Here is a 16,623-nt window from a genome sequence, read left to right as displayed (position 1 = left end):
GTTGTGAACATCAGTGGACAATGCAATATACATCACCTTCTACTAGCGGTGCCCCTCTGGAAGCTGACCATGGTCTTGGAAATAGTCTTATTTCAAATGGAGATAATTTGGTTACTGCAGATTGAGTCCTTCTAATCTCACACAGGACTTAAGTAAGTAATTTGACCCAGGTCATTAAAGTTTTAGCACACTTTTGAATTACTTCTCATGTGAATGAAGATCCTCTATCACTGTTAATCTGGTGAGGTATTCCGAATCTGGGTATTATTTCATTGCTCAACTTTTGACAGACTACTTCTGCAGTTTCTTTTGAGGTTGGATAAGCTTCTACTCATTTACTAAATTGATCCACTATTACCAGTAAGTACTTGATGCTTCCTTGTGCTGGCATATGTGTGAAATCAATTTGTAATGTATGAAATGGAAAATCTGGTTGTGGTAAATGCTGATGTTTTGCTTTTGAGCTACCTACATTAGTTCGCGCACATGTTAGACAGGTTGCTAATATGCTTTTTACTGCATGCAATGTTTTCTCAATTACAAATCTTAATTTTATTGCCCCTATTACCCCTCTTTGTCCGACATGACTCACACAGTGAAAATGTCGGGCAAGGACTGGCATCAGGGAATATGGGAGGGCAATCAAACCCTTAAGATTTTTGTATAGGCCATCTCTGTCTTCTAAGGTACAGTCATTATTCTATGCAGAGGCTTGCTCTTGTATGAATTTTAAATCAACATTTGTGTCTAAATAGTCTGGGAGTGTAACAAGTGGCAGCTGTAGGGGCACAGATAATACTTCCTGCGGAGGTGGGAGCTGTGATGCAGCTGCAGCCTTGGCTGTCACGTCTGCTAAGGCATTACCTGTTGCTTCGTCTGTGTCAGCTGTACTGTGTCCTTTCGTTTTTACAACTGCAACGGCCGATGGCAGCTGTATAGCCTGAAAAAGTCTTTGAACAAAATCAGAATTTAGCAATTTATTTTCCATCAGCAGATCTAAATCCTCTCTGTCTCCACAATGTGCCAAAGTCATGCACAACGCCAAATGCATAGCGGCTGTCTGCGTAAATTGTCACATGCTTATCCAAATGTAGCTCACAGGCGCGTATTAAAGCCATGAGCTCTGCTTTTTGTGCTGAGTGAAATGGTAATGAGTGAGCCTCTAGTATGATGTCAGGCACTGTTACCACTGAATAGCCACAAAGAAATGAGTTGTCACTCGGCCTTGAACAGGACCCGTCCACATAAACCGTGGCTGAGTCTGGGATAGGTGTTTGCTCTAAATCTGGACGTGGTGCTGTGGATTCCTGTATACGTGTCATGCAGTCATGATCGTCAAGCCTGTCTGAGCCATCCTGTCGGTCAGAAGAACACAGCATAGGATCAATAAATGTGCTGGCGAATCAGGTGTGCTGCTCGCTTTTATAGTGAGATTTGCATATGCTGTTTAGTTATGTTTGCTAGAATGGTCGTGACCTGGTGATTGGTGTATAGAATAGTGTCATGTGAGAGTGTGAGCTTCTCGCAGTCCCTTATCATGATAGAGCAAGCTGCTACTGCCCTCAGGCAGGCCGGCATTCCCTGAACAATTCAGGCAGCACCTTTGAGTGGCGGAGGTCAGCACTCCCTTTAATGCATTGAAAGAGACAGTCATTTCTGTGGATCACAGTATTCGAGGAGGCTTGTCTTTTTTGCAGCATTCACGCAGAATGTGGTCATGAAAAGAACAGTCTGGTATCCACTGTCTGCAATAGTTCACCATGCCTAAGAAGGACGACATGTCCTTCTGTGTAGTGGGACGAGGGACGGAGGTCACAGCTTTGACCCTGTCTGCAGTCATGGAACGTTTTCCGTGAGACAGTGTGAATCCCAAATATTGAACAGAAGTCTGACAGTACTGCATTTTCTTTGCAGATGCTTTGTGGCCAGTCTTTTGGAGGTGCTGGAGAAGCATGTGTGTAGCAGTTTGACATAGTTTTTCACTCGGAGCACAGAGGAGGAGGTCATCCACATGTGGATCAGGGTGCAGCCCTGGAGGAGTGAAGCACCATTGAGAAAGCAGCAGAGCTGTCTATCATGCCTTGGGGCAAACGAGTCCAAGTGTACTGCTTATTTCTATGTGTGAATGCAAATAACGGCTGTGTGTCTTACTGAGAAAAAGGAGCGGAGCATAAATCCACCACGGTAAAATGTGTATGCAATGCATGTCAATATGCTGTGAACATCTGAAACGAGAGGTGGCAGAGGAATGTTGACTGCATTAATTTGCCTTAAGTCTTGTATGAAACGCCATACGCCAGGTTTGTTAGGCTTTGGCACAGGATTGACAGGAGTGTGGGCTTTATTACTCCTGTAGTCAATAAATCTCCTATCATGACATCTAGGACTGCGGCTTTTTCCGTGGAAATGGGATGCTGCTTGACATATACTGCTTGTTGTGTTTTAATAGGTGTACGTGATAAAGTGTACAGTCAATAAATCCTATATCATTCTCACTTCTTGACCACAATGTCATATTCTGGTATTCAGCTGGCAATGTAACTGCAGAAATAGTACAGTCGATAGGGTAGGTTAGATCTATGTGACGACATGGTGTAGTTATATCATAACCTATGTCTGAGTTATGTGACAAAATCACTGTTTGACCTTCACTTGTGTGAGCAGTTATCATGTTGTTGAACAGTGTGAGAGAAACAAAAGTGTGGCTCCCAGATATGGGATTACCTGTTAGTGGCGTCTGTACACGTTTTTTTTTTTTGGCACAGTGTGTGACATAGAGTACCGGACAAAAGGATGTTGAGTTCATTCTCTGCTGAGGGTCCAGCTGACACAGAGGATGTTCCTTCTCCATCATGTCGGTACATAGGGCAGAGAAAACATAAGCTGTTATCAGTGTCAGCAAACATTTCACCCTTTATGTTAAATGAAATACACAAATTCATTTTTGCTTTGGGTGTCTGCGGCTGCTGGAAAACTGAGCTAAATTTGCACCTCTAGCTTGTCCAACAGTGCATAAAGCGTTTTATGAATACTAGGATAGATTCATCAGGCTTCTGTTTACACATAGTTACTGCATTTAAGTCAATTTTGTCTCTGGACATTGTTAGCAGGAATTTCTTTAGATTCTTAAAGAAATCGGCGACTTTGTCATTATTTACCCTCCTTTTGTCCATAGCGGTAACATTTGATGCATCACGTCGCGGCATTCTATCATATATTTTCTACAGGACTTTTTAAGCAGACTACTTTTCTTATCACAAATGATATTCAACATTTCTACTGACCTGTTTTCTGGCGATAATCGTTCGGGATAAGGCTCCGAAAAGAAATTAGAATGCATTGAACTTCTTAAGTTGTAAACAAAGTCAGTCACATAAGCACTCCCGCATGTTCTGGATACGTGATCATGGACGTCTTCACCGATTCGCGGACGTAGGTTACACGTAACCGGAAATGGGAGTTGTACTGAGCCGTTATTTGAGACTTTATTTTGTATTTTATTAATTTTTGGTTTTACAGGTACTTTAGATTTTTATCGGACCTGTCTGTGGTCTTTGAATAATTCTGACTCATGTTCAGTGATTTCCAGAGGGGTTTACACGCTAGGAGGATTTAGGTTAGTATTTTCGCTGCGGCACAGCTGAGGTCACTTTAAATTTATTGCTAGCAATTTTTTGTTTGTGTGAGCAACTCTCACTTAGCGAGCAACTTCTCGCTTAACGAGCAACTTCTCGTAAAACAACAGGCAACTTCCTGTGTCTTTCTGCTTTTAATTTACTGCTTTTAACCCTTGTATGGTAATCGGGTCTGTGAGACCCGTTTTCAGTTTTCTTTCGTTTTTTTTTTTTTTTTTTTTTTTAACAAAATTAAATTAAATTATTTACTAGCTTTCTGTGAGTGAGCAACTTCTCACTTCTTAACGTACGTTTCAAGATAACAGACAACTCCCTGTGTCACTCTTTGGTGAGCAACTTCTCTCTTAACGAGAAGTATTTAAGACAACAGGCAACTTCCTGTGTCACTTTTCTAAGTGAGCAACTTCTCACTTTTTAACGTACGTTTAATTAAACAATTAATTATTATTATTTTTTTAAACAAAATTAAAATATTCAAGACAACAGGCAACTTCCTGTGTCCACCAACACCACACAAGGGTTAATTTACTTTATTCGGGGACTGAGGAAGTCGTCAGTGTATCTCTCTGGATCACTAAGTGAAACTTCGTCAGCATATCCCGTTTCTTTATGGATCAATCACTGAGAGAGGTATAATAGGTCTTTATATAAATATGAAAGACGCATATTTACCTTCTGTCAGGGATCCCACTTCTGACACCAAAATTGAAGGAAATTGCCTTCCCGGGTTTCCTCCGTGGCGTGAGCGATAAGCAGAGTTCTGTCCTTTCCTTCTAAGATTCCTAATTATTTAAAGTAACACTCAGGTATGCCATTCAGCTGGGTTAGTTACGACGTCGGGAGCAGCTTGGGAGAACAAGGAAACACAGACTGCTTCAGGTTGTCTTCCCAAATCGACTCAAAGGTTTATTTAGTACATAACAGCTTATATAGAGGAAAAAAAAGGTTCGTGTGTCAGCTTTCCCAGTTCAAACCGGTACAGACCAAATAAGGAAACGTCTTCCTGCCTTGTGAGCAAAGAAGTATCCTGTGTGTAGTTTATCAGCTCAGCTACAATTTATGATCATCCCAGCAAAATACACAGAATACAGAGTTCTTTCATTAGTGAATTCTGAAACAAACCACCTGGCCTTTAACGAGCCTTTTTCTAAGAGATAAGGAAAAAGGGAGGATGGGAGTAAGGAAGTGGTCTCATCTCTGTGGTGTTTTCGACCTTGAGGTACCAGCTTGTGAGTCTTACACCTTAATTCTTGGGTCACAGAGAAAGAGAAAAACAACTATTAAATGGGCCTTATTGATTAACAGTTTTCCTGTATAAAACAATCTCCTGTAAATGCTACTATGGTATCAAAATACCTAACAAAAACTACTCAGCCAAGAGTGCTACCAGTAACATGACATACTTTAGCACCAGCATTTAACTGGTTATACAAATATTTAGATTTTACAGGGAATCCTTTCCAGGCGTCCAAGTTACTGAAAACTTTACAGCCTATTCTGCTTTTCACTGCTTTACTGCTCTTTATTATTCTCTGAGACTCCACCAGAGCTGCTTTCCATGATTCTGACCTCATGATGTTGTTATGAAGTTAGATATATATTAAAAAGCTTTGTTTATACGTGACCACGAGCACTTCCTTGACCCGTGAATCTGCGCTCATAAACAGTCCAGGTTTGTTTATAGTTTGCTTGGTTACCATGGAACCAGGTAACGAACAGACCTTTGTGGTTTTAGCTCGCGCGTTTCTGGGTCAGAGGTCGTCACATTTACTGATATTCTCGCCGGCCAATGTCTTTGATGCGTCATTGCTGACGACCTGAGGGTGAAACTTGTTTCCTTCTGTGGGGACAAACACGATGAAGAATGAGGAAGTGTCGAAATCTCGGTGTTTCTGTTGAGCTGTGGGTTGGCCTGATCCACAGAGGTGTAGGGTTTCTAAGACTGTTTTCTCCTGCTTTACACTTCCTGTGACTCACACAGATGAGTGTTTGATTGTATAAATATCAGCTAAACTTTAGAATTGAACCCTGACAGCTCAGAACTGGAAATATTTCATATTACACTAAAGAACTAACTAAAAACTGCTCAGTTACTCACCAGCACCAGAGGTTAATAGTAATAATAAGATTCAGAGTTTAGCAGAAAATAAAAGACTGCTGCTCAAACAGAAACTGATAATAAAGCTGTAAAACCATAAAGGAAAGATGGTGAAGCTCTAAAACACTCGTGTCTTTTTCTGTTGTCTCAGTGAACTCGCCTGTAAAGAGCAGCATTAAAAATGACTCCAAGCTTTCAGTCTCAGTGAAAACAAAGACGCTGGACGTTAAAGAGTTCATAACAAATTACGTCATAATTAATTATTAATTCTTTATTTAACCAGGAAAGACCCACTGAGATTTAAAATCTTATTTACAAGGTGACCTGAAAAAAACTAAATTTACAAATTATGAAACATCATTGATCACAAAAATCTAAATAAAAAGTTCAACAGTGTCACCAAATAATTCAACAAACAACACATTTGCATGCAGATCTTTGAGTGTTTAAAATATTAAGCATTTGTTTTAACAGACTCAGAGAAACAAGATCCTTGTAAAGCATCCTTATAAATTCATATCTGGAAGATCTGCTGCAGATCATTTATAAATGAGAATATCCTAATGGTTTAATGTTCCCACTGATAAGACTTCACTCAAAAGACCAATCTGAATTTCGGTTTCAGTTTTTTTTTCCAACTTGTCATGGTCCAGGGTCCCAGCGTTCTCAGTTCTCTGGTGTTTTTGTCGTTTCGTTCGCTTTGTTAGTCTAAGGTTATTCTGTAGTACCTAGGTTGTTCTGTTTAGCTTTTCCTCCTTGTGTCTTTGCCCTCTGAGTGTCTGTTTGTGCTTATGTGAGTTCTTGTGCCTTGTTTCCCCTCCTTGTGTTTTACCTCGCCATGTTTATCTGTTTCCCAGCCCGTCATGTCTGCTCTCTCTCTCCCTCGTGTTCCTCGCTTCCTCTCGTCTGCCTCTCCTCCTGTCCGGCATCATGTTCCTCTGTTTCCTGTTTTATTGTGAAGGGCTCATGTTTCCATGTTCATCACGTTCATGACACCAACTGTTTGATATGAGACTTGGAGGGAGGAGAGAGAATCACCAGTCAAGAGTTAGATACCAAATCAGTCTTCCAACCGCGAAGAGCTGTGATAGATGGAAAAGTCAAAGAATTTAATTTAGTGTTGGAAACAACATGTATTTATTTTTTTGCATTGAAAAGTAATTTTGAACAGCACAAAGTTTGCTGAACAGTATTAAATGATTGTTGGAGCTGAGGTGTGGAATACATCACAGTGTCGTCGGCATAAAAATGGAAATTAGTGTTCGATACTCCTTGATCAACATTAACATATCTGGTGAATAATAATGGCCCCAGGACTGAACCCTGGGAATCACATCAAGGAAGCAAGATCAAAAAATGATCAGACCTCAAAAAGATGTAGATAATGGGCAGTTACAATGTAATAATAATTTAGGGCTTGGTTTTTTTTAAAAATTATATATTTGTAGCAATGACACAGTGTGTTACATACATAATGTCCATCCATCCATCTTCTTCTGCTTATCCGGGGCCGGGTCGCGGGGGCAGCAGCCTAAGCAGAGAGGCCCAGACCTCCCTCTCCCCAGCCACCTCCTCCAGCTTATCCGGGGGAACACCAAGGCGTTCCCAGGCCAGCTAAGAGATATAATCTCTCCAGCGTGTCCTGGGTCTGCCCCGGGGCCTCCTCCCAGTGGAACACCTCACCCAGGAGGCACCAGGAGGCATCCTTGTCAGCTGCCCAAACCACCTCAGCTGACTCCTTTCGATGTGGAGGAGCAGCGGCTCTACTCTGAGCCCCTCCTGTATGGTCGAACTTCTCACCCTATTTCACCCTTTGGAGGAAGCTCATTTCCGCCGCTTGTATTTGCGATCTCATTCTTCGGTCACTACCCACAGCTCGTGGCCATAGGTGAGGGTAGGGACGTAGATCGACCGGTAAATTGAGAGATTCGCTTTTACACTCAGCTCTCTCCTCCACAATAGACCGGTACCAATCCTTCTGTCAATCTCCGGCTCCCTTCTCCTGTCACTCTTCAACAAGACTCTGAGATACTTGAACTCCTCCACTCGTCCCGGGATGAGACCCTGACCCGGAGTGGGCACTCCACCCTTTTCTGGCTGAGAACCATGGCCTCAGATTTGGAGGTGCTGATCCTCATTTCCGCCGCTTCACACTCGGCTGCGAACTGTTCCAGTGCCAGCTGGAGGCCCTCACCCGATGAAGCCAACAGAACCACATCATCCGCGCAAAGCAGAGATGAGATTCTGAGACCACCCAAGTGAAAGCCCTCCGCCAGTTGGCTGCGCCTAGAAATCCTGTCCATAAAACTTATGAACAGAATCAGTGACAAAGGGCAGCCCTGGCTTCAATGCTAAGTTGTTTGTCAGTGATAAATGTGTTGAGTCATGGATTATACCCAAATATGAAAAAAGTCCATCTTGGGCAACAAACTACATACATTTAAAAGGAGAAGTCCAGTCTTTGCTCTAAAGTCATGATGTGAGTATCAGGCTCAGCAGAGTCGTGTTCATCAGCTGGGAATGGGACAGTAAGCACGCCTGACACTTTGGTTTGATGTAAGCAGCTCGCACTGCTGATATTACAGCTGAAGGAAGCTAACGAGTACTGGGCCTAGATTTCAGCTGCAGTGGTGTAAAGAGTTCAAACTTTGTGATGATGTATGAACCAGGAGACCATCCCAAACAGTCTCCAAATGTGAGCCTGAACTGAACTTCCTGCCCCTGCTTACAGGTGATCTTCACCCACAGAGTCTACATTTCAACACATTTAATCTCCTGTTTAATGCTCTCATCCTGCAGCTGAAGGAAACTTTAAAGTTTGGTGTGTGTGTGTGTGCGTGTGTGTGTGTGTGTGCGTGTGTGTGTGTGTGCGTGTGTGTGTGTGTGCGTGTGTGTGTGTGTGTGTGTGTGTGTGCGTGTGTGTGTGTGTGCGTGTGCGTGTGTGTGTGTGTGTGAGGGACGGGTATCAGCACGGATTAGTGAGTAAAGGTAAGCGTGTCTCTCCCTGTCTAGGCGGATTTCCATTCCTCTCCTCTCTGTGCGGTCACACACACCGTCCCGGTTTGAACCGCCGCTGCCGCCTCTTCTCATCTCATCGTCTCCTCCTCTCGGCCGCCCGTCTCGCTCCTGTTTTTTTTCTTTGTGTGTGCGTTTGTGTGAGAGCTCTTTATTTGTTTGTCTGAGGCCATCGTGCGATGCCATTCCTCCCCCATGACGCTGAGCGATTCGATGGGCTGTCTCTACTCTACTGGTAAGCTAATTCTTCCTCTGCTCCTCCTCCTCCTCCATCCTCTGAGTTTAAGTCCACATGCTTGTACGCAGTTCTGGGTCAGAGACGCTTTAAAGGACAGTGCAGCGCTCGCTGCTCCGCGCGGATTTCCATTCTTATTCTATTGTTTTGCCTTCCACCAGATTTTAGTGGCACATACTTTTTTTACTCCAGTGCTCTGATTTACTCATGTTGCACCTGAAGGTCACACATTTCAAATTCAAATTCAAATTCAAATTCAAATTTTATTTGTCACGTACACAGTCATACACAGTACGATATGTAGTGAAATGCTTGGACAACTACTCGTGACCTAAAGAAAACAAAAAAAGGAAAGGCTATGAATAAGATAGGAAATAAATATGCAAAATTAAAAAGGGTAAATTTAACTAGGAAGGAATAAAATATAAATTAAGGTTAAAAATGAAATAACTGTACAACACAAATTAGAATGAAGGGTAAAACAGATAAAACAGTGCTGCTGTCGTCGGGTGAAAGAGCAGAATGAACTCTTAGCTTATGAGAACCAAAGTTTGGCTGCAAGTACAGATGATTTAATCCAGTAATTTAATTTTTATTTTTTTATTCCTGTGAATTTCCTCTGTTGTTGTTACTCGTCTTTGCATCGCTTTGCATGCATGAAAGCTTTCGATAGGCCAAGTTAGAACTGCACAGTTTAACAAAACGTGCACAGCCGAGATGCTCAAACCAGAGAATTTATTGTAAAATGAACAAACTAATAGCTGCACGGACTCTGAGATTATGGGCTGCTGCTATAAAATAGTCCATCTCTGACCACCATCTCTCAGGTCACAGACCTACAACTTAACACGTCATCAGCCCTCCAAAAAGACAGCTGCTTGATTGTAGGAAAACAATCATATCATCTGTAGTTGTGGAAGGATAATTTAAATTAAAGGCAATAAAAGTTGACATAGGGTCAGGAATTAGTCCGGCCCTCCTGCCGGTTTATCTCCGCAGTGGGGTGAAGAGAGGTACAGGGATCAGCACACTCACGTGCCTCAGGATCAGTCCTTATGTAATGTTTTTCTACTCTAACTGATCCTTACTACTTCTCTCACGCACATTTGAATCGATGTTTTGTCTAAAACATGCAGGCACACATTCACAGTCACAGTGCGATGAGTCCATCAGGGTTCAGTGTCTGGCCCAAGGGCACTTTGGCATGCAGACTGGAGCATTGAGGGATCAAACCACCAAACCCTGAGTGACCCTGATGAAAAGGCATCCAGTGACAGTCGTTCCATGGTTTCACCTCCAGAACGCTTTGGTTTTGCCTCCTCTGCATGAATGTTATGAACCTCCGTTATTTTAGCTGGAACTGAAATAAACAACAACCACGTTCTGGGTTTAGAAAGAGATAAAAATCCACGGCTGCAAAGGGACCTGCTGCTGATGGACAGACGAGCCAGGTTAGGCGTAAACACATGCGTGGATATCACCTAGATATCAACATCAGATTGACTGATGGTTTATTGCAGGAATGTACTCAACAGCAACACGTTGCAGTGGTAGTTTCTGTGTCATCTCATCAGTCTATCAGGGGGTTGTGGAGGAGTTTTGCTCCACTCTTCTTTGCGGCGTTGCTTCGTTTCATTCAGGTTTGCAGCATTCATTCATGCACAGCTCTCTGAGCTCTGCAGCAGCTCCATTCTTTTCTTTTTCAGTTGTTCTGTTGGAGATCTGCTGCGGTCCTGTTGATGACCCAGTTTGGTCCAAGTTTCAGCTGTGGGACAGATGACCTCACACTGGCTCTAGATTACTTTGGTATACAGAGAAGTTTACGGTGCACTCAGATCATCATCCCTCCACCACCGTGCTCATGGTCGTATGAGGTTTGGTTTCATCCAAGCATGCTGCTGTGCATTAAGGACAAACAACTCCACTCTGGTCTTGTTCACTGCAGAAGTCTTTGCTTTGTTCAGACACAGCTTTACAGATGTAAAGAACTTCAGCTGCAGTTCTTTGGAAACCTTCTGCTTCAGTCATCTGAGCATCTTTAACCTCCTAGGACCTGGCGTCCACATATGTGGACATCACATTTTGGGTTGTCTAGACCAAAATACTAAATTTTGCTCTACAAGGACCTACGAGGACATTACACTGCCTCTGTTTTATCAAAATTTAAAACAAATATCCTCATATGTGGCTCTCATTTTTCTTAGAAACAAAAATTGGTTTAAAAAAAAAATTGGTGATTCTTTGTTTTTACATTCATCAGGTCCCAATATGCCCAAATATCAAAGAGAAATTAAGAATGCTGCCATGGAAGAGTTCAGGTCTTAGGAGGTTAAGCAGCTCTAATGTAGACTCACCATTATTATACACGCCATGTTAGGACCAGTGTTAGGGCTACAGAACTGCATTAACTCTCCATGGCACAGATTCAACAAGGTGCTGGAAACATATTGAAGTGTTGAATGTTGGAGAAATCAAAACAGGAGTGTTTTACGAGTGTTATGAAGTATTCAGCTCAACTGTATTAAACAGCATGATTCCTGGCAATCAAACAAACACACTCCATGATAAGCATCCCTTACTTCTTTTTATGTACTGGCTATGAATGAGACGTGAAAGTGAAACGTGAGCCAGCAGTTCGGGTTTCCTGCACAGCTTCCTGTGTCTGGTAATAATCTGTCAGCGTGTGGATCCATCCCCATCACTCAAGCTGGGGAAAACATCTGCTGCGCTTCACCGCAGGGAGTCTCCTCTTTGTGTTCCCCCTCTCGTGCTTTTATTTGACACTTAAACATACAGAGAAAGACGGCAAACAGACAGGAGCAGATTAAATATGCAAACACCAAACAGTAATCCTCACGCGCTGCAGCTCTCTGCACATTTGCATAGCTCACGGATCAGCGTGCATTTTCATCAGTTTAGACTGAAGAAAATAAGTTATCTGTTCATTTGGCTGCACAGATATTTAACACAACACTGGAAGCAAACATTCAAACCTGAACTCACTTCCTTCTCTTCCTTCATTTTCATGTGATCCTCTCTTTGCTGGAACATTTGAATGAAATTAAATCCTGGCTTTCACAGCTCTTGGGGGAGGTGGGGTGACGCTCAAGCAGCAACTTCAACGGCTGAAAAATGAATGAGACAGAAACTGCAGTTCTTTTAATGTCCACATAAAGGATGTTCAGCTTTAAATGTCCAGCTTTACAGCAGAAGTTACGTCTGAACTTAAACCTTATTGTCCAGCTGAGTTTATTTCCCCAAACTTTAGAGGAGACTTCACTAAGTGGAATTAGTATGTGTGATGAAATCATACAGTGCAAGGATGCAGCTAATCAAGAAGAAGACAAATAAGAATTCGGCTGTTTTTACCTTTCAGTTCTCAGTCCTCATTGGTTTTTGGATTAAAAGAAGCATTTTGCTAATGTGACATCTCAGATACAAGTTGGTGTAACTCTCCAGCTGGTTGCTGCAGAGAGGTGCATGGTGCTGCTTTGGTCTCTAGCAGAATCAGCATCACCTGTTGTTCACGTGGAAGAATGATTCACCAAGTGCTAGTGACACTGTGAAAATGCTGACTGGAGACCTTTCACCTTCAAAGTAAAAGTTCCACATTTGCTGGTTTGCACTGCATGTTTTAAAGCTACACTTTTGCTCAGAGTGTAAATGTTAATATTTTGCAGAAAGGTCTGCATCTTTCATTAAAAACTTCAGCTGATCGCAGCCGTCTGCCTGTAATCAAAGCAGTTGCAAGGAGGTTTTTGGTGCAGCAACCTCTTTGCAACCGATCTCACCCAGCAAGCCTCCTGAAACCATCCACAACCACTGCGGGAACACACATTTTTGCCAAGTGACCGGAGGTTCCAGGGGTGTAGTCTACTCCTCTGTAGGCCTTAACAGGTGGACAAAGAGCTGATGATGACTGTGAAGGAAGAGCTAGAAGACTTTAACCTACTGTCAGGTAAAACACTCAGTCATCTGTGTCTGTGGACAAAGACCCTGAGGTGGGCTCAGTTAATGTTAAAACTTTGTCAGATGTTGGAACATCTGAAATATGTGCCTCACTTTAGAAGTGAGGGTAAAAGACGTTTTCAGGTGGAGAATATGTGTCACGGCTGGCGGAATGAGCCGTGTGGTGTGGAGGAAAGGGAGGACCCAAAATGCAGCAGTGACTGATGATACGAGTGATGTTTATTTACAAAGTGACAATGGCAGAAACAGGCAGTGAGGCATGACAAAACGACTGAAGAAACCTAAACTGGGAGAACTAAATGACAAACCTGAGACCATACAAAAGGGGTGCGGGGCAGAGAGACGCAGAGACAGGAACACCATAGAACGCAGACGAGCCGACAACGAACACAGACCGACACCCACTATATATACACACACACACACACAAGGTAATCGGGTAATCGCACACAGGAGGGAAGAACAGCTGATCTGAATACACATGATGACTGGAGGACACAAGCTGAACACAATGACAACAGACACAGACTTTCAGAACAAAACAGGAAATCTAGAACCCGAACCGGACACAAGGGGGGAGGACACAGAATAACTAGAACAGAGGGAAATAATCACAAAACGCTGGGTCAACGACCCAGGACCATGACAATATGTGACCAGGCTTCTCTTTAGATATAATTTTATTGTACATGGAATCGATCGCTTTAAACCAGCAACATTAAACTGGTGAATGTTCCATTATTTCATTAATGACCAGTTACTAAAAATAGAAAAAAGTCAGTTAAAACTGTGACACATGGATCTGTTTAATATCTACATAACAGCACAAAACCTCAGGGACATCTCTTTCAGTTTCATTGATGCAGCCAGTAAACTATACTGCAGGTTTAAGTGGAAGGTTTGTTTCTTCTGCAGGTAAAGCTACAGATGAGGTGCGTAGGTGTAGGCGATGGTGGTCTGGAGGCTCTGCAGCGGTGTTAGCGTGTCCTCGCTGGCGCCCGGCCTCTGTGGGATGTTAATCATTTGCGACAGGTCGTGCAGATTATCAGGTATTAAGTGATCAGTTTAATTGCTCCCTTGTGTCCCAGCAGTTGGCTTCGCTGCACATTGTCAGCTGCTGTCGTCTGTTTGTGGGCCTGGGGGAGCTGCTGCTGTCAGGTTACTGATGTGGAAAGGTACGTTTGTTTTACGTGTAGTAGACAAACTCACGATAATGACTCTTCATCGCTGAGCCGGGTGCAGGCGGAAGCCAAAGGTTATGCAGAGTGATAAGATCTGGCAGCGTCTTGCTGTACTGATCCAGGCTTACAGTGAATGCATCAAATACCCAAGTGAGTCTGAGCATTTAGATCTGAGTTCATGCCTGCACTGATGTGTTTGACAGGAGAGATTCTCATTGGCCAAAAGAAAAATCCAACTATAAATTAACTATAATGGAAATCTATAAATGGAATAAAACGAGACTCCACACCATCTTTAGGACACAGAATTTCACTGTGCACCAAAACTGGAGCTGTTAGCCGTAAAGCAGCCATATGATTGGACATTTTAACATTGAGTGGCCTTTTTTTTTTTTTTCCTTTTTTGCCTGTCCCGTTTGGCTCTTTTGCATCAGAATTATTGTCTAAAGGCAAAGGAAGATGCCCGACGGATTTACTTTACCAAATGGACCATCCCAGCCTTGCCGTAATGGTCTATTTGATTCACCTTTTATTGTTTATTTTATTTTATTTTTACTTGTTAAATACGGGACCGACTGGGGAAAAGAAAGAGGGAAACAAAAACAGGGGGGAAGAGGGACGGGGATAAAGGGCAAAAAACAAAAAAAACAACAAAATAAGCAGACAAAAAAATCCATCTATCAATCACCTGGATCACCTGTTGAGAAAGAAAAAAGAGAAAACAACCAGAAGAAAGAAAAAAAAGAGCAGCATAATAAACAACATCACGATAATCTATGTGAATATGACAGTAAATACTAAATATTAAACATTATTGTGCAGCACGTAAGATCGACAGCGTACAGTGTGCTTTGAGGTAGGAGCCCAAAAGGGTGTAGTTTGTGGGTGTGATCACCCGTGTGTACACCTGTGAGCATGGACGCGCTTGTTTTTAAAAGGTTCCTTCATGTAATGATCTGCTAGAGGGTGTGGGGGGGCCACAGCCCCGTCCTCCAGGGTATGAAGCAGGTATGGAGGAGATCAAAACTCCAGACATCCAGAGGCCCCCAGAACACAAGAGACCAAGGAAGACCAACAGAGGGGCAGCCGCGCCACTGTCCCAGAAAGAGCTGAGGAGAGTCCCAGATGAGGGCTCACTCAGCAGCCGCGGAGCAGAAGCCAGGGGGAGTTGCAGTGACGCGCCCGTGAGCTCCGCCAGCAGCCAGCTGTGCCAGAGTGACCGAGCCCCAGGCCGAGAGGCCGAGGGCACCCCACCCCCTGAAGTGGCCCAAGCGAGCCCCAGGCTCCAGGCCCCGACAAGCAGCCATCAAGGAGTGAGCCGGTGTGTACCTGGATGCCCATCCCCGGACACAAAGAACCACCAACGCACCGATGTCTGAGGGAGTCCGCCACCAGCAGGGGAAGTGGTGGTAGGGGGAGACAGGCCTCCAAACCTTGGAGGGCCTGAGATGTCCCCAGAGAGGTGGCGCCTGACACCCAACCTGACATATAGACACAGACATACAGGCACACACAGACACAAACATCCATTCCCACCCTCATGCTCTCATATGCACTTACTCCACACTCAACCAACGTGGAGACAGACATAAAGAGACGCTGTACACACGATCACACTCCCCAAGCGTACTCTACAAACCAGGTCTAGGTACCCTTGCCCCTGGAGGGGGGAACTGCACCCAGACCCAGGTGGTGTTACCCTTTTCCCTGTGGTGGGGAGAAACAGACCGCCCCGACTCCGCAGCAGCAGGGAGGCCCCACACTCCAGACCGCAGTCGGACGGCCAACTCCTCCTCCTAGCCCCCCCGCTCCAGCAGGTCGCAGAGAATGGGTGTGTGAAGACTCCAAACCTCCCTCCGCCCGCTCATTGTAGTGTTGATGCATGTGTGTTCTAAGGTGCATTTAAAACCCAGGAGGACATGGAGCTACCTGCCAGAGAGCAGCAGGTAAACGCATGGTCCCTCCTGCTAGCCCTCAATGTCTACGTGTATTTAACATTGAGAGGTGGGCAACGACGCCAGGGGTGAGGTGTACACCCTGATGGTCTTTTGGAGTCCGTGTATCGTGCCCACCCCCAAGATCCTATATGTATGTGTAATGAGAGTGTGAGTAATGTGAATGTCTAAGTTGTGGGATAAAACTGAGGATAAAATGGAGCAGGAAGAGGGAGGCAGCTGGAGATGGGGAGGGAAGGAAGGGAGGGGCAAGTGACCCCTCCCTGGGGCCAGCTCCCCTGCTGACCCCAGTAGGCACCCCCATACTCTGCAACCCACCAGGGAAAGGGGGGCCCAGGCCCATCTGGACCGGGGACCAGTGCAGCAGCGCCGCCTGGCCCCACAGAGCCCAGGACAGCCCACCCGCCCACAACCCCGGCAACACACCAACCGGGACCCAAGCCCCCAAGGCCCAGCCAGGGCCCCAGCCCAGAGATGGAGCACCCCCAGAACCCCACGCCCATCCTGGACCCACCCAGGGGCACCCAGGTTACCA

General features: G+C 44.3%; 1 protein-coding gene across 1 annotated transcript in view; it reads left to right on the top strand.

Moving 5' to 3' along the window:
* The first annotated feature begins 8,927 nt into the window (after positions 1-8,927).
* stxbp4 (syntaxin binding protein 4) overlaps positions 8,928-16,623 on the top strand; it is a 58,372-nt gene continuing 50,676 nt past the window's right edge. The window contains exon 1 of the mRNA XM_085360295.1: positions 8,928-8,983. Within this exon, the coding sequence (XP_085216421.1) occupies positions 8,928-8,983 (56 nt within the window). The remainder of the gene's footprint in view (positions 8,984-16,623) is intronic.

The sequence above is a fragment of the Diplotaxodon limnothrissa genome, linkage group LG8 (genome assembly GCF_057381915.1).
Source record: "Diplotaxodon limnothrissa isolate DT_005_m linkage group LG8, D_limnothrissa_male_GT1.1, whole genome shotgun sequence".
Classification (NCBI taxonomy): Eukaryota; Metazoa; Chordata; class Actinopteri; order Cichliformes; family Cichlidae; genus Diplotaxodon; species Diplotaxodon limnothrissa.
The sequence above is the reverse complement of the archived record's forward strand: the minus strand, read 5'-3'. Positions and strand labels throughout refer to the sequence as shown.